At 33.8% G+C, this 19688-nt stretch overlaps 2 protein-coding genes across 2 annotated transcripts; both read right to left on the reverse strand.

Annotated features, from left to right (window-relative positions):
- Nucleotides 1-7211: 7211 nt before the first annotated feature.
- On the reverse strand, nt 7212-9705 carry LOC140964038 (protein RGF1 INDUCIBLE TRANSCRIPTION FACTOR 1-like). The gene is made up of 4 exons (XM_073423526.1): nt 9359-9705; nt 8169-8243; nt 7751-7906; nt 7212-7555 (listed from the first exon to the last, which is right to left on the reverse strand). The coding sequence occupies exons 1-4, from the start codon at nt 9605-9607 to the stop codon at nt 7250-7252; spliced, it is 786 nt and encodes a 261-aa protein (XP_073279627.1). The 5' UTR covers nt 9608-9705; the 3' UTR covers nt 7212-7249.
- A 2132-nt stretch (nt 9706-11837) lies between these two features.
- Nucleotides 11838-18170, reverse strand: LOC140963852 (potassium transporter 10-like). The gene is made up of 8 exons (XM_073423311.1): nt 17368-18170; nt 16679-16904; nt 15823-16068; nt 14116-14166; nt 13654-13914; nt 13373-13540; nt 13000-13254; nt 11838-12918 (listed from the first exon to the last, which is right to left on the reverse strand). Exons 1-8 carry the CDS (start codon nt 17491-17493, stop codon nt 11903-11905), a joined length of 2349 nt encoding a protein of 782 aa, XP_073279412.1. The 5' UTR covers nt 17494-18170; the 3' UTR covers nt 11838-11902.
- Between the last annotated feature and the right edge of the window lie 1518 nt (nt 18171-19688).

Raw genomic sequence — 19688 nt, forward strand, 5'->3', positions numbered from 1 at the left:
TTTTCACACAAAAACGATATCTTAATTTTTAATGAATTTTTACTTTTTGAAATTTATTTATTTATTCTTTAAAATTTTCAACGACAAAATAATATATGATTTTTAAATATTTTTCTATATTTTATTAATGATAGTTCCACTTAACCAATATATTGAATGTAATTGTAAAAAATTCAATTTGATGGTAAAAAATTGTTATCCTCATTTGAATGTTATCTCAAATGGTATAAACATTTTTGATATAATAATTTTTATAATAATATTTAAAATTTAAATATATTCATTATATAATACCGTGATTTAAGTGATCATTCAAACGTTCATAATTTACTAAATTTAATAATTAATTAAATAAAATAAATATTTCTTGCATCGCGAGAATCGTAGTTTACTACGACCGACAGTATATACATATATGTGTGTGTGTGTGTGTGTGATGCCTTAGAAAGAGCTCGAGTCATCCTTAGACTCGAACGTGAAGGGAGGACCAAAGCAGGACCAGTTCAGAGTTGGTTCCGAGAAGACAAGAAGAGACCAGGTGCAAGCCAACCTAGAAAAAGAAAGAGTAACATATCTGGTATCCAAGAAGATTAAGTTAAGTGATTGTGGATTATGTCCAACAACAATCGAGGGGTTTGTTTCCCTCAACGTTTCCATGCCATCCGACCCGGACTCACTTTACCCGCTCACCAGCGGAAATCGTCCAAATAGGTTCTTTTCTACTCAGACCGACCACGAGGAGATAGGAGCGGGCCCCATGATTATGGATGATCATACTTCGTAATTATTAACATAACAAATCATTGCTCATGACAAGAGAAATTATATATCTCTGTTCGATAAATTGTCCACCTAACTCACTCAATGGACCTGAACGTCATCAATACTTGTTGTGTGACCATGTAACTTTTAGATAGAAGGTGATTTTGGGCGTTGCATGGCAATTATAATTTTTTAACCACGCCAGGAGCTGCAAATATCTTTGTGAAAATGACCTCCTAGCGTATCTAGCAGCAAGTCCAGCTGTTTATTTTTGACCGGAAAAAATTCTCTTATGTTTCTTTTATCGGTTTCATATGAGCCAATGAAGAACGATGGTGTAGCCGTGTTGTTTGTTTCCAAGACAGCTGAATCATTTCACATCAGAAAAATGTAACTAAAGCTATTAGTATAGTTAATTAATTAGATAAAGAAATGTATAGCGAGAGCAGTGATTTTCTTGGAAGAATATAATATATATCGATGCTAAATATCTCATGATGTGGGTTGATCAAGTCAACAAACATGAATATATATGATCAAAAGGGTGGATTGACTTTGAGCAAGTAACGTACCAAATCTGCTCTTTGTTTTCCAAGATTTTGACGGATTCCTTTTCTGGATCCACTCAAGTTACAACAATAATATATAATATTAGTTTTGAGATTGGATACTAAGTTGTAGTTTAAAAAAACATGTAAATAAGTTCAATTTTAGTGTTTTTATTTAAAAAATGTAAAAAAAAAAATTAAGAAATTTTTTAGTCTCAATTATATAATTTTTTTCCTTTTTTGTCTGAAGCATATACTTCAATTTCTATATTTAATAATATTTTTTAATGTGATAAATAAAAAGTTTATTTGATCGAGTATATAAAGTTTTAATTTCTTTTAAGTCGTCCAAAACGTATAATTCAATCAATACATTAATTTAGTAAAAAAAAATATTGCTTACTAACATCTTCCTATCAGAAATATATTGGAAAAAGTTACCTCTACTTTTAAATGAATTATATTTTGTTAGTACACTTCGTTTTTCAATGATTTTCTTAATATATATGAAAAACAAACCAAACTCATATATTTGAAATGGAAATAAGGAATAGTTTATTTGTAGGCATGACAAGACCATGTTTTATGAAAACTTCAATGGAAATCATCACCACCACCCCAAACATATACACAAGTTAATTCATTCCTTAAACAACAACAAACTATACGCTCAAGTTGAAAGAGCGAAAACAAACTTCCAGGAGAAAAATTTGTGGTGGCGCTCCATTTTCATTTCAACAAACAAGTGGGGTAAAGTAAGGCCTCGATGACAGGGGAAAGGAGAAGAATCAAAGCTATGATGTCAACCTCCTTTGCAACAGCTCTAGCTGTTCTCCAATTATCACCAGTAACCATGACCGGCTTGACACCCATTTTCATGAGGCCCTCCACATGTGATACCCCAAGAACGCCAATTAGATCATCATCGTAGGCCACAAATATTCCCGTCTTGGCAGTTTCTTCCAACTCCATCACAAATTTTTCCACGTGGCATGGTCTGGGATGGTGATCCAGTTTTCAATCATCAGCTTCCGGTTTCCAACCTGTTAAACGGCTACAACCTTTGATGAACACAGAAGTTATGCTCCCCGAGTATTCTAATCCTTTCCCTCTTCATTAGGTTAAACATATGTTGTTGTCATTAAAAAACTCACCAAAATCTTTTTCCCACCAATAAAGCACTGCACACCTTGTCCAGGCAAAGCAGAAAAATCTGATACACCAAGAAGTCATCCAAAGGACTTAGACTGCAACCTAGGGGTTTGAGCATTCTTTGTAGTATTAGGTTTATCAAATTCGTGAAAATGGTGGACATATTCAAGAATCGCCCTCGCCAATGGGTATTCACTGCTTGCCTGCACCAAAGGAACATTCATTGAGATTGATCGACCATGTCTCCCACAGAGGAATTCACTACTCGATATCAATGAGAACTGATACAATTTTCTGCCTACATCCAAAAGCTGCTATTTGCAGCTAGGTACTTAAATAAAGTGTCAACAATTATCACCAATCCGCAGCTTCTAAATTCTACATGAATAGCAAAACGAAAAACCAGGAAACCAAATGATCAAACAAAACTTAAATTGCAACAGTATATGCAAATTTCTGAAGTTTTCTTAATTAACTGATATTCTGCTTTCCTCATCCGGCGTGTCTTAGCTGAAATATTTAACACTTTAACTTTGCTAATTCGTTACGAGAGTCTTTTCTAACTTGTCACCCTATTATCTTGGCTGTTGGCGGATTGTTAGTTTCTTCAGAATGCCACTTCCAGTTTTGTCAATATTCAAAAACTTCAGATCAATATCCAACATTTGTACAATAAGATACCGTGTTCTTCCAGAATTTGTGATGTGTTAATGCATTGTGATGTTCCTCATACCATTTTTAGGTGGCATACAAATGCACATCAACGACAGAACAGCAAGATATAAGGAGCATATATGCCAAATAAATGACTATGTTCAATGCTTTAACGGTGGTCTACTTTGTCTAATAATATTAATGAATGATAACCCGAATCCTTACATATTTTGTTAAACCACGATCCTCGTGTTTTAAATGTCCAGGTGTTGTAGATATGCACTGGATTGATGCTTATTTTCCCTTCAACAGTCCTGAAATTTATTTCAGGTACTTTTCTACTAAATTTTTGGTGTTTCTCATGACTGCATCTCCCTCCAACTACATGGTTTTGTTCCCAAAAGATTTTAAAAATGTTACTTATTGATACTGGTCCTGTGTCATTCTTTAAGCAATATGTCAGGGAAATATTGATTCGTGGGGTGACGATTGTGCTTGGGCAGTTGGGCTTTGGCCCAAGCGATTAGCTTTGTCTGGCTTTCTAGGAAGGCCAACTTGGACTTGAATAGCCAATAACTAGAAATGGCCACAATTTAGAATAATTGGTTAAAAAAAGATCGACCCTTAGCCATTACCTTTTGACGGTTCCGATTACTATTCATAAAACGTCATTTATAATATTGTTATAGTTTGATCCTTCGTTTTGAAAAAAAACTCAAAAAATATTGTAAAAAATGAGGGAAAAAAAACGTAAAAAGTACTTGAATGTGTTTCTCTCATAAATTAATCATGCAATAACCAAATTAAATTGAATTTTCGATTAATCAAAATGTGATATAATAAGAACTTATAACTTGCTAATCATCAAAGCTGGAGGTTAGAAATTCATTTCTACACATATGAATTATTTTTGAAATCGAAAAAACAGAAAANGGACAAGCTGGTTACGGTTCCTACCTGTCAAATCGGGTCAACTGGTTCCAGGCCAGGCCCCGGTTTATATATGCTACACATTTTGATTATTCGAGGGTCAATTTGCTTTGATTCTTTTAAGGACATCAACGATGGTAGATATAATTCAAATCATGTCATCTAAATATTTTTTCCAACTAAATATTCATCACTGCACATCATTGACTTGTGTGCCACAACAATATCCGATTACAAATTTGTAACCAAATATTACAATTTTTTTTTTAATTTCTTCAAATTAACGTGCGTTTCACGCTGTCTTGAGACGCATGCGTACAGAACTTGGATCTCGAGTCTCGACCCAAACTCTTCGCAAAAGAGCTTGGGTCGAGCTCTTCATAAGAGCTCGACCCAATAGCTCTTCACAATTTGCGAAGAACTCTTCACAAATTAGGGTCGTGAAGAGCTCTTCTCACACTTGGGTCGAGCTCGACTCAAGTGTGAAGAGCTCGACCCAGGTAGGTCGAGGTATTGGTGTGTGAAGAGGTCGATCCACTTTTTTTATTATTAATTTTTTTTAGTGAAGACCTCGACCCACTCTTCTTATTATTTTTTTTATTTTTTCTACTATTTTTATCGTGGGTAAATGATTTCATAAATGATACATATAATTTGTATATATTTCATAATTTATATAGCTTGACTCACACTTCTTATTTTGTATAGAATCTGCACAACGTTCTTTTCTCTGATCAATTAAGAACGTTGGGTTTTGAACGTTGGATAACGTTCAAATTTTAATCTATAAATACATAAGTTTTTAAAAAATTAAAATTCACATTTTCAACATCTTACATACATATTTCTCTCACAAAAAAATTTTAGAATGGATAATAGTTCCAATAATTTTTTTAGAGATCTTTTGAACTCTCCAAATATCGACGAAATTATTTTTTTACAAAATAGTTATTCAAAAATAATCGTTATAAACTTTCTAATTTTATATTTTAATAAAAATATAATATTAAATAATAGATGAAAGTAATTAAAGTGATGAAATGATTTTATTTAAATGAAAATAAAATATTAATTAAAGTGACAGTGGGACTCATAAATATTTGGTTAGTGTAATATTTGATTGTGAAATATGAGATATTTGAATAAAGAAATATTTGATTGATGACGTGGATTAGAGAGTCCACAAATATTTGAAAGAAATATCTTTCATAAATTAGATGGTCTAATACTAATCTATGGGATAAAACATATTCAAACCCTTTTACACCTTTTTTTAAGATTGAATAATCGAATCGGAAAAATTGGAAGCATAACAGGGTTGAGAAGGAATGTTACGATTAAGGGTCGAACTTTTTTTAACCAACGAACAGAACCGTTAAGTTGGTTAACCTTAAGAATAATCGGGGATTCATGAACCGTAATTGGAACTGTCAAGGATGGAAAGAGTCGAGCATTTTTGAACGGTTGAACCAATGGTTTTAAACCGCTTTTCTGAACTGCGGTGATTCGATCGTGAATTGTAAGAGGATGGAAAGAGTCGAGCATAGTGTTGATTCATTTTATGATATCTCAGCACGATTTCTTATCCTCTATATACGAGGGAAAAACCCATCAAAACACAATCTCAAGTTTCTATCTTTTATTAAAACAATCAAACTAAAGCATAGAAGAAAAGAAAGCAGATCATGACAAGCATCCGATTCTTCAAAAAATTTAAAAATCATCCGTTCCAAAGTGGGGGGAGTTGGATCACTCGTCTTTGTTAAAATGGTACCATATCCTTTTGATTGATTGGTTGGTTGGTTTTATGCTGCTCTTTTCATCACAATTCACATGGCTTCCTGCAACAGGTCATTCGAGTTTAACGATGGGACCCAATATATACATAGAAATTGAACTGTGCATCTTTTTGAATGGAGAATGGAATGGATTGGATGTTTCAATGACAGTTGTTATCCTCAGTGCAGGCCTATACGCCCTATCCTACTCCTACTCTACCATATGTGTACACATTACATAAAAGCGTATTTGGACTGTATTAATCCAACTTTTAATTAGATATAATACTATACCCCTCTTGTACATAATAGACTCAGATTTGGTGATAGTAACAAATACAACACTTGTTTTGGCAATAAATTTAGGCGGACTTCCCTCATATATGTAAGAAAAAAAATTTGATTTTCGAACTCAAAATCTGATACAAATGATAAACTCCAGTAAAATATGAGATGGAGAGATGGGTTGCATTACCTTGATTTGACGTCACATGCATGGTAACAGTTGAATATGGTCAAGTCGAAGTTTGAACAAGCCGCCAACTTAGAAGAGGACCTGTCCGTGAAAACGACGGATGCCACCATACTCATAAACACTTGGATTTTGTGGATCCTACATGATCTTTCGTACTCAATACACTCTCCCATCATAGGAATATATTTATAATATAATAATGGTTTATTTCGATAAAATGATTTGTAATAACAGAAAAAAATTTGTAAAAAATCGATCGTGTGAAACAAACATCTTATTTGAATTATTAATAAAAAAATATTAATTAAAAATATTATTTATTATTATAAATATAAATAAAATTAATTATATATATTTATTATTATAATATTTATTGGTCATCAACATAGAAACCATTAACCTCGAAAAAATTAATTGCAAATTAAATATCCCCTGAATTCTAAATTATTGTTCCACGTGTCAATATCCAATCTATCTTTCTTGTCTGGTGACGCCCAAACGGCCCCCCACTGCTCGTCTCCCTATTTAATGTTTTTAGCGTTATGATATTAATTCAAATGCCTTTACAGATTTTTTAAGCAAATAATGTCACGTCATATTTATTTCCATTAACTGCGCTATAAAAAGATTTTCAAGCAAAAAGAATATAAATTATCATATCTGTGACAATAAATTATATTAATGGTAGAAATTAGTTCCATCCACTTAACCGACGTAAACTTGGTGGTGATTGAGAGGGTTTTTTTTTCCAATTACGACTCCGATCCGATACATCTCCGTCGGCTGATAGAGCACTGGAAATCTAGAGTACTGTATCCATTGAGTAATTAATTGCATGTTATATTGTTATTATATAGATGATGATGATAATAATAATAATACAGAACCACATATTTATAAATATAGAACAGGTGATGCTCAAAAAAAGGTAAATCATATGCTAATCTTATTCAAGAAAGAGGAGACCTATGCGGGGCTCCTTTTCTTCTATTGCTCAATGAGACCATGCTCATGAATCCCCTCTTGCTCCTTGAGTTTCTTCTCACAAGTCCGGGTTCTCCCTCCGAACTCTCGGCTCTACCCATTTCGTAATGGGAGCCTCCGAACTCCAGGATGGAGCTCGGAGTGATTTGGCCTTCATAATCCGACCCCCCGTCTACATGCAGCCCTTCAAATTGTGAGATAGCGAAATCAGATTCATCATGCCTGCATAAAATGCTAGACAAATCTTCGCCTCGTGTGACCATGTGATCCACCTGCATGCATGCAACAGTAATATAATAGACAGGAATTAAACTTGAGCAGTTTATTTTTCTACAAAGTATATACAATGCTATATTTATATTACGTTTTTTTTATATGATGGCTATATAAATACTGCAGTAGATATAGTTATATTATATGCGTGCGAAAATGAAGGAAATTATTGAGTAGGGTAAGGTGGAGGGGACCTTGCATGAGAGGGAACAGAAATTGAAAGGGTACTGAAGAATTCTGTCACAGGTGAAACAAGTGTTGCCTGAACCATTCAGCTGCTTGCAAGACGATGATCTTGATCGTGCTCTCTGATTCAAGAATATTACTTTGGCACTATTTATTGTGTAAGGCTGCCAAACAACCATAAGTTAGCTACATTTGAGCTTTAGTGCATATTGTAGACATGGGCCGAGTTTATTTATTCAACCACAAATGATGAAACCCGATAAATATTATAACCACGATATACAAACAAAAGATAAAACATTGAAAATATTTTTCGATCAACAAGATCTGGGTTTTCTCTGAATCAAATTCAAATAAAAGTTAATAGGCCCCCAGGTTGGCAGGTTCCACCAAATTTAAAACCAACATTCCAATAAAAATGTCTACCTGAATGCACGAACAGTCAATGAGTTTTTCAAGGTCATCCAATCTAATGACATCTTGGTAAACATATCTCCTCACCTGCACCGATTCATGTAATTAATTTCATATCATGTTGAAATCATACATAGTTACGGAAAACTTTATGACACCGTATATGGATAAATATATCCATGCGCCATTATCCTTGGATTTGACGCATTTATTTTTCCATATTTTCATATATAATTTAATTTTTTTACATCATCATCTCCTCCATACACATGGTTACGCTAACTACTCTCCCTCAAATCTTCCGATAGATAGATAGATATATATAGTTAGCTATAGCTAGGTAGGATCAATAGTCCATATATAATTCTTGATCTCCAGGAATTAAATGAGGGATGAGTGGGTGGGTACGTACATTACTGAATTAGCATATAAAGACAAAGTAGACTCGGGTCAAACTGTAATACTCTGCGTGTGTATAGACGAAAGCAACAGCTGAGGAAGAAGCTCCTTTGCTTTTAATTTCTTTGTAAGCAGACAGAAGTGGATCCATATCCATAATAATCCATTCTTAATTTGGGTATAAACAACAGCTCTACGAAGTTCAATTCAGGCTTCCTACTATTCTATTTTTAGAAATTCAATTCCAATTGTTATTTTATATACATACATGTATATATATGTCTTACCCTAAACCCAATTAATTTATTTCACCAGAACAAAATGATTTTCATTTGAACGGGAATAAATTAAAATTCAGCTGTAATCTTTCGAGTCAACTTATTAAAACAGAAATATTATAATGTAATAAAAGTTGAAGAATTATATGAAACATGGGGTGAATCATTCATTCATGGTTAGTATACTTATTGATCCAGTGCATCAGTGCATGAACTAATTAAGTAATTGAGTTAATTTGTCTGTAAAACATCTATTCAAGTGTAGCTTGAAAAGAATTTCCGACAGCGACGATTTTAAGGTCGGTGAATTCGAAGACAAATTAAATAATTCATTCAAAGTGAATTAATCGAATAATTAACTTGGTTTGGATGCACATGTATGAGTTCACTGCAGCTGAATCGAGGAATTTAATTGATTGATTTGATGGGTTTTTTTTTTTTTTAAAAAAAAACAATCATACATGGAATTATATACAGTATGTATGTGTTGCAAGCATATAGATACATAAATATAATTTTATGTACCTGGAGTAGAGGATGAGAGGGGTGATGGGAAGCGAGGCAGTGAGGGCAGAAGCTTTGGCAACAGTTGAGGCAGAAGATGTTCTTTTCGTTCTTCCTGCGATCCTGGTGGACCCCGCAACCGGAGAAGAATGTCTCCGCCATCAGACCTAGCAGCCATGCAGGCGCCGCCGAACCACCTAATTCCATATCAATTACCTCTCCAGCAGCTTCCTCCTCCTCCCTGTCTGCTCCGCCAAATTGCCTCGCCATATATTCTTGTCGAGGCAATTACATATATAGCACAACGTGTGAATAGATGACCACGCAGGGTTTCATCAGACCGTTCATTTCTCTTCCCCAACACCAACAACTTTATTACTACGACGACATAAATTGTGTCCAAGTAATTGATGCAGCAATGTGTTGTGAAACATTTATATTTTTTTTCTAATCTTTTCTGTTTTTTTTTAATTATTTTTTTGCTCTTGAATTGATATTTAGATTAGATTTGGATAGATTGGATTTTGGGATGGATTTGAGGGATAAATTTTAAATTATCGTTGAAATTACATGATTTTATAATAGGGGAAGTTGGTGAAAAATCCTCAATCAAAATATTTCTTTGGGTTCACTCTCTACCCACAAAATTGTGGTACTATGTCATACAAAATGTGGTACACTTCATGTGGAAATGTGGTACTAAAAAGTACCCAGGGACTGAACACAAAAAAATCGACGGCTGGGGACTGAAGGCCAATTTTCCGTTGATAATAAGTGTATTTGACATTGTGATTTGATGGATTTTTTTGATTTATTGATCAAATTGTTCGGTATATTTAAGTTTTTAAATTGCTATTGGTTCATAATTGATTATCGATCATATATCCTTGATTTCGTGAATGAATGACTGAAGATCTGGAAAACGGTCTATATATCATAATGTTAGTCTATTAGACAATGTGTTTCGGATGGGAAATCTGAATCCAATGAACGAGTTTAAAATCTAGTATATAGTTCATTTGAACAATATTATTTTGGTCCGAAAATATTAATTCATTTAAAATCTTGACTCAAAAATGATCGATTGTACGAATTTTACTTGAATACCAAAAAAAAATACTAAATCGAATATTGATAGGAGGCACCAACTTGAAAATTTATTGAAATTAATGAATGTTTCAAAATGTTATGTGCTTCAATTTATTAATGAATAAATGAAAATGAAGGGTAATTTAATGAGAACAAGTACAATAGATCTTATCCCATGGAATCGAGTGCCAAATTCTTGTAAATATACCGTTGTACCCGATTCCTTAAGGTAAAACACAAATTATATATATATCGACTAATTATGATAATATTTTGAATAAGTACAAAAACATATTTCGTATAAAGTAATTTCAGTGGCCTTAAACATTGATAAGATGTTTGTGCAGACAAAACAAGTGCTTCGAAAAATGTGAAATTTTTTTATTAAGGTGTTGAGATTGCCAACTTCAACTCGAACACAAAGCGAACAAAGTTTCTCTTCAATTATAGCCTCGCCCTTTTTTATTATTATTATAATTATATCTAGACAAAGTTATGTTAAATATATCTTTTAATTTATTAATTATTTATAATAAATTTATATAATATATCAAAATATTTTGTCCCATTTTACTTTTGTATTTGAATGTTTTATGTTTGTTTATTAAAATAAGTATTGTGTAGAAAGAATATATGAGTAAAAAAAATATTTTACATATTTAAAATATTAAAAATAATTGTAATAGCTTTTTTATTTGATAAAATAGTTTAATTTAACCACGCGTGGCCCAATTACTTATAAAATCGTCTCAATTTTCTGGGCACGTAATTATTTAACGTTGATAAAACTAAGGCTAAATAGAATTCATTTTGATGGAAGTTTTGAAAATTCAAAGAAAACCCAACAACCAAAAGATCAAGACAAAGGCCCAAACGTATTTTTGTTTAAACTCTTATTAAATTCATTTTTATTATTCTTCTTCTTCAATATCATCATATTATAAAAGTATTTTTTAATTAAAATATTTTTTCCCTACATATAATTTTTATAAGTTGCAAATTAACTGTAAGATGCTTATAATATATATGCTTATAATATTATATATATATATATATATAAAATAACTTATATTTTTTTGTCTGTATTATACTTATATATTTAAAGGAATACATTTTCATGTAAAAAAAAGTAATATATTTATTGCAATGATTTAACAAATTTCCATGCCATCAATTTATACAACGGGCATCAATATTTATCACAGGCATATAACTTTCTAAGTGGTTTTTTTTTCTTTTTTGTTTAGATTCCTAATCTATAAAGTGGAGGACTCGAACTTGAGCTGCTACACTTGATTTCCGGGATGATATCAATGGAGCTAAGCTCCGGACTCGTCGAATGGTCATTTTATTGATGCATCTAAGATACATTAATTAAAATAATAACTTGCTTAATGAAGATATATCAAATAAATGTTGTTTCATTATATATTTGGTTACTATTTTTGTTATCAATATGATTGATGTAGAAAAATATTATACATAAAAAACCTGTCCGACATTTAACAGGCTTTCATGAGGTACATTAAAAATCACACTATTCTCCCTGCAAATCTTCCTAAGAAATGCATATATGTAATCAATGGCTATCTTTTTGGGTATCATGGATTCCCTCCTTGCTCTTACCACTGTGTTCCCCAGAATGTGTACCACCCCAGAATCTCTACACCCACTCAAAAACTCCGTTTCATCCACCTCTGTGTCTCCATGCGACCCTGAGCTTGCACCAGCAGGCACAATCCAGTTTGCCGAAGAAGTCGTGAGATTCATGGTCGAAGTGGACGTGTCGGTGCCGTTACCTTGCAGCGGGAACTCCATCGACTGCTGCGTTTGCTGTCCGTTTAAACTGTAATCATCCGAGTCTGAACACCCATCCATCATGGACTCGAGCCGAACAAACGTGAAGAGATTGTCAAACAGCTTTTTCTCGAACTCCTCGTCTTTCTTGTGTAGGTCCTTGTAACCGTATCTTGCCACGCAACGGAACATGCGAAAATTCTTCGGCCCTATACGTTTCACGAGGAATCTTTCCTCTGCTGGAACCGTGTACACTGGGAGGTACTTCACACAGACGAACACCACCACAGAATGTATAGCCGGCAGGTTAGTGATAAAGTGAGAGAAAATACGTGGGACTCCACTAGCTAGCTCGGTGTACACGAGTCCGATCCCAGGAACACGGACCAGTCCAAGGCTGGGACCGAGGCCTAAAATCCAAGCCATTGAGACCTTGCTATGCATCTCGAACTCATAGCGTTTTACTGTCCCGTAATGCCAGACGTACATTATGACGAGAAAGGCAGCTGCAATCACTAGAGGGACCCAACCACCTTGATTGATCTTGAAAAGCACAGCGGAGAAATATGTACACTCGATCACCAGAGAAAAGAAAGTGAAGAGTAGGACGAGGACCCAATGACAGTGCCAAACTAGTAACATTATTAGTGTCATGAGAAGAGTGGTCACGAGCATGACGATCACAACTGCAGTACCTGTGTCACATCATACGTAACGTGGTAGAATTGACCGTTGGATACCATATTATTAACTAGCAATGACGCATTATAACTCACCATAGGCATTGGCAATTTGGCTTTGATTCCTAAATCCAGCTGTTACAGCAATACAGAGAACCAATAGGATCCAATTGATATCAGGAATGTATATCTGCCCCAGAAACTTGTTCGATGTATGCACAACTTTGACTCTTGGAAAACAACCAAGGGCATGGGCCTGCTTGATTATCGAAAAGGTAGCAGATATTGTGGCTTGACTAGCAACTATAGCTGCAAATGTCGCGATAATGAACACTGGCCAATATATTCTTTCTGCATACAAAATTCAATAAATCTCAAATTTTGACGAACATCCAGTGTTTCTGAATACTCCAAGGCCACTCTTAAATTAAAGCAATTCTCAGAATATAAGGTTCAGCCATATATATACCTGGAATTGAACGGTAAAATGCATCAACCACATGATCTTTATTTAACATGAGGTATGCTGCTTGCCCAGAGTAAGCTAATAGAAGGCAAGGAAATACAACTACAGTAAAAGCAAGCTGTATGGTAGATACTGGAAAATGGGAAAGATCAGCGAAAAGTGCTTCAGTCCCTGCAAAAGAAGCACCGGTATATCAAATACTTGCTCTATAGTAGACTTGAGACTCGAGAGTGTAAAAAAAGTCACCAGAATCCATTAATAGGATGAAAGAGAGAGATATATACCTGTGATACTGAGCATTATCCCTCCGAGGGACGTCCAACCATCTTTCCCTCCCCTCTTGAAGTAGCGATACATGTGCACAGGCGAAAAGGCTCTCAGAACTGATTTATCGTATGTACATATATTGAAGATACCGATACCTCCAATCAAGAGAAACCACAGAAGAACAATTGGAGCAAAAAGCCAGCCAACTCTATCTGTGCCATAATGTTGCATGCTGAACAAACCAACTAAGATGAATACAGCAACGATTACAACCACATCTGTATTAAAGAACGTGGCTCAATCTCATAATAAAGGCCATAAACAGAATTTTGTTGTGAAACTTACATATGATGTCAGTGTAAGAACTAAGAACAAGAAAAGTAATATTAATAAGCTACAACGCAAAAAAAAAAAACACACACACACACACACACATATGAGAGAGAAATGGTTCAACTTCAAATGTGGGTTACACATACCATTGCTCATCTTTGGGTGGTCCACCTTGATTCCTCCAGAAGCTGAAAGAACTGCAGCAATTATTTTTGCCAAAAAAAAAATTCTTAGAAAATGAAAAATAAGGAAAGGAAGAGGTTTTGTACACAGCACATGCTGAGTAAAATTACTAGTATCTTTCTAACAATAAGCAGTGTTTTGCTAATTTTGGTTTAAACGGTCCTAGCAAACAAGCAAAAAGACACTATATGAACTGAACAGGCTCACATATTACTTTTGAATGCAACAAAAGAGTAGTTCATTAACCATCAATTCAGTGCTTCTATTGGACCATGTTCTGGAATCAACCGATCAACAACATGCTTAAATCAACACGATTCTAGCCATATTGAAAACACACATCAATTCCAGCATTACATTTGCTCAAGTACATTTTTCATTTTAAAGATTTACCATGACATCAATTTCATATTTAGGATGAAGTAAAGTTTTATAATCTCCTTATTCTCAAGTGTTTATTAGAATTATAGACCCCATAAAATAGGACAGTGTGTCCTGCATTTGTTTGTTGATTATATAACAAGGAGTTGTCTACTGAAATTTGCAACCGAAAATTTTTATTTGGCTTTCCAACTCAAAAAAATCATGCTTTATTCCCTTTTGTTGTATCAATAAAAGCTGAAACCTTTTTTCAATCCATCTAACTTTTCATCATCTTTTTCTTCTCAATATACTACACCAAAATTCTCATTTCCAGTCTTTTTATTTCAAATTTCAATATACAATTTCCCATAGCCTATTCCCTCACCCCTCCTCTCTAATTTTCATTTCGCAAGTCAAATCATGACTAGGATGTTCATACTTCATAAAAATTGACCTTTTTCCACCTTTGTCTAAAAAGTATATCCAAACACCATTTAAAATTTTTTTTTCCCAGTTTCCAAAGTTTTCATAATATTTTTCAAGTATTAAAGTGAGAAAAATCATGTGTAAACAAGAATCTTGCAAGTGTCTTGAAAAATGACCGGAACTATATCATGTTAAGTTAATTTGTTATGGTTCCATGCTCTTGAGCATTTGAATACGAATGCATAAAACAAATTTATCCCAGCTTCATGGTAAAAGTTACTAATTTCATTCACAACTTGCAGATTAAACAACATGAATTAAAATGTTAATCAGCATATAAAATAGGTCATGGGATGACTGTGATGATCTACAAAATATGATAAAGTGTTGAACCAATTCAAAGTGCTAGAAAATTGGTGGTTGGATTACTCTAATCCACGTTGGTCTTCATCATCCACTCACGTAGGTGTAGTATCTTGCAGATACTCTTGCCATTTAGACAAAATCCATCACGAAGAAAATAATGTCCAAGTCAAATAAATCTGCATCTGCTTTCTCTTGGTGTTCGCAAAAAATTACTATCCCCTACTGTTTTTAAAAATTGTGACCAGGGGGCAAGTGAAGAAAAAATTAAAAGAAAAATTAATTGTTCATCCATATATACACTCTCTCCTCTCGGATTCCGTTATTTCTTTTGAATGTTTATAAAAATACTATTTATTGCATCTTGATTCTACTAGTGTCTATGTGCTCATTTCCTCAAACAGTAAAGTGTACTAAAAGCATAACTGGTCTGTCAATCGGAATAAATCAAGAATGGTGATGCTTAAAAAAATTGAACACCCTAACAAAAAACAAAATGGGGATGCAAGATAAAGTACCAGATATAGCAGGGGTGAGAATTCCATCACCAATCACCATGCATGTGCCAACAAGAACTATCAAAAGAAGGGCGTTCCTTCTGAAAGCATGTGCCTCCAGCCATTTCTTGATTTTAGCAGGTAACGATTTCTCATGGAATGTGCTACGACTATAAGTTGTCAGTTCCTCATCAGTACGGTGCTGATTCGGAATAATTTTCACTTTAGCATGCCGACAAAGTAATGAATAAAGAGCAAAAGTTCCTCCTAAACACAAGAGAAGAAGAATTTATAAGTGCTATACTGCTATTATTATTTACTAGAAAAACTTTAGGCAAGCAACAACTAGCTAATGCAAACTTTTGAAGCATGGAGCAGAAACTGATGACAACCGTAATGCCTCCTAACTTTATCCACTTGGTGGATAACATGTCATATATACTAAACTACTTAATCAGTAGCATACAAATGCATAAATCAACATACAAACAAGTTAAGACTAGAAATAGTAAGTATGCGTCTTCAAATATGCATGAAAAAATCCTGTCTGATACAGGTCAAACAGGGTCAAACGGATCAATATTGTATTAAGTGTGTTTATACTGATTTAATTTATCCACAATAGGGTGTTTGATTAAACTCCACGTGCTAGTAGTTTGAATGTTCACATGTTTCCCAGCAATTATTTTGTTTGGTTGCGAAATTATTATTTTCCAGGAGTATGGTGACAACATATAAGTAGTTCCATTCACTTGAAAAGCAGCGTAAAGAAATTTTAAGTCCCTGAACCAGACAATCTCACAACAATCATAGCAAGTAATATAAAATTCACCAATTAATAATGGTGTGACAGAATTTATGGCATACAACAGCTTACCTTGACCATTATCATTTGCTTTACACACGATGAATACATATTTAAGGAGAGGTATCAGTGTGAGGGAATATATAATCAAAGAAAGGGCACCGATGATATCCTCCGTGTCTTCAATTCCATGAGGAAAAGTATTGTTGAACACATACAAGGGCGATGTACCCAAGTCTCCGTACACCACTCCCAGGCTCTGGAACGCAAGCCTTACAAGCAAAATTGCCGAGAATTTCTGTTTAAATAAAAGAGGATGAAGTATATGTCGACAACATCATCAACAGAAGCAAAGTAATCCTCTGATCTCCACATTAATATAGAACTGTAGCAGCTAATAACAATAGTGAATAATCGATTGCTTCATCCATTTTAGAATATTCCATCAAGATCATGCACTTGATAGCTAAAGCTTTTAAACTTTCCAACGTAAAGGAACGACACATAAAATAACTACAAATATTGCAGAAAACATCACACAATAATTTTAACCAATCAACTAAATAAGAGAAGTAGAGACTAAATCAATCTAAACGAAAGAAAGAAAATGAATCTGATTTTAATGGCACCCAACCAAGTAACTGCAGATTGTCTGAATCTAGTTTGTAGCTGATTGAGATAGTAACTCTCTCTCTCTCTCTCTCTCTCTCACACGCTGTAGGCATTTATTTACATGAAAAATGAAAGCACGGGCCTTTCACCTTTTCTCTATACATGTTATTGAGTCTTCCAGCCTCCTCATCCATCGGCTGATCAAGCTTTTGCTCCAAAACCCACATAGTTCCCTTAGTGTCATTGCCTTCATCGATTTCCACTTCAGATGCCATCTTGTTCAGTCTTTATATATTTAAAAAAAAATCAACGGAAAGACAGAATTAACCAATCTCCGAGTGAACGAAAGAAGCTCCCAAGAACCCGATTTGAAGGTCAGACACGAGTACCATAAGAAATTAAACAAGAAAGTAGGAATTTTGATAAATATTAACTTAGGTGGAGCTGGGTTTATGTGGAGCTGGGTTTGTAATTTTATAGCTGGTCAACCAAATCTAGGCCACAAAAACACCTATGAAGAACTTCATACCGAAAAATCTTAAAACTTTCAATGCCCACTCCACGCCTCAGTAATTGAATCTCAATCTTCCAAGCTGCCCGCTACGCAAAAACTTGAAGTAGGCTATAATCCTAAAAATTCAACTTGAATCTCAAATCTTTACTCCGGAAAGAAAAACCCAGTTCACGATTCCTGGAAAAACATACACGAACGGGTTTGATGAGGGGGGAAAAGGTCTTGAATTTTATTTAGATATGGGTGGGTAGACCACGTTAAAGCAAGAGGAAAAATAAAATTTCTTTCTTTCTTTCTTTCTTTCTTTCTTTGATTGTCGTCTATTACACTCTTTTTCTATCTGATGATTATTACATATTTACATTGACAGAACCCAAAGATGTCCGAAAGTGAGCGAGGTTAATCTCTCTAAAATCTCCTTTTCATCCTCCCTTCTTTACAGCGACTCGCGAATGAGGAAACCGACCGCTGCTTATATAGTGGACACGTGTCTGCGGAATTATATGGTAGGCTATATATGTATGTATACACGTATGCATAGGATATATGTCGCTTGACAAGCTGTTAAGCTTATCTGTAATTCAAAATCAATCAATAAGTATTTCTCAACAAATATAATAATAAATAAGTCATATGGTCCTGTGTAGTCGGATTAGTGATGCTCGTCGAACCGAATCGGGTATGAACTCGCCCGAATCCGTTCTAATTTGATCTCATTTGATCCTAAATCTATAATATTGGTTCCGAATTGAACCAAATCTGACAAAAAAATTGGATTGTTGATGGACGAACCCGAAACATGTTTGATCTGATAACTTTTTTTAACCCATAAATACTCTTGAGTAGGTCTCATGTGAGACCGTCTCACGGATCTTAATTTGTGAGACGGGTCAACACTACTCATATTCACAATAAAAAGTAATACTCTTAGCATAAAAATTAATACTTTTTCATGGATGACTCAAATAAGAGATCCGTCTCACAGATACGACCCGTGAGACCGTCTCACACAAGTTTTTACCAATACTCTTATACTCCTACTTAATTATCATTATCTCCAACTATCAATTAATTATCCAATTTCATCCTCGAAATTATATAAAGTACGGTCAACTTTATCCATATTTAAAATAAAAAAAATAATATTTTTAATATAAAATATAATAATTTTCATGAATCGGATCGAGTTGGAGATCTTTCTCACAAACTTAACTGTAAAACGATCTCAATAACTGTAAAACGATCTCAACCAAATTTTTGTGATCTTTATGCTTCATTTCTCAGTTCCAATTACTTTATATATAATTAGTTTATATTATTCTCACTTTAGAAATTATAATTATACCACGCAAAACATGTACCCTTTTCGAAAATTACTATTATCTATGGTCTCCAATTCCCTATAAATTTAAAAGCAATTTTCTATTCTAAACTTGGTATATAATTTTTAAGTATTTTGTTTATGAAAATATAAAATGTCGATTTAAGTCCAATCAATCCAAAAAATCCAAAATAGACAAATCTAATATTTTACTGGATTTGCCGAATCTGAAACCGATTTAACTCGATAATTGGTAGATATGATTCAATAACATGCATATTTCATATTAGCAGCGCAAACAAGTGGAATCGAGTCGAGTATCATACTACTCGACTCATCTCGACTCATGTATATATATGATTTTCTTATAATTAATTTAAAAATAAAAAAATTTCAAAAATGATTCAAAAAAAATTATTTTTCAAAAGTATTTTAATTCGCGCTTTGTAAGCGCGGACACTCCACGTAGACGAGTATTTATTTATATATATGTGTGTGCACGCGCGTACTGTATGGCAGGTAACACGAAATTAAATAATATGGACTCTTATTGTAATTTAGCCCAAGTACAGACGACCGAATTAAAATAAGTAAGTTGACTTTGATATATGACCAAAAAAAAAAAAAAAAAAAAC

This window comes from Primulina huaijiensis, chromosome 18 (genome assembly GCF_012295235.1).
Source record: "Primulina huaijiensis isolate GDHJ02 chromosome 18, ASM1229523v2, whole genome shotgun sequence".
NCBI classification, from domain to species: Eukaryota; Viridiplantae; Streptophyta; class Magnoliopsida; order Lamiales; family Gesneriaceae; genus Primulina; species Primulina huaijiensis.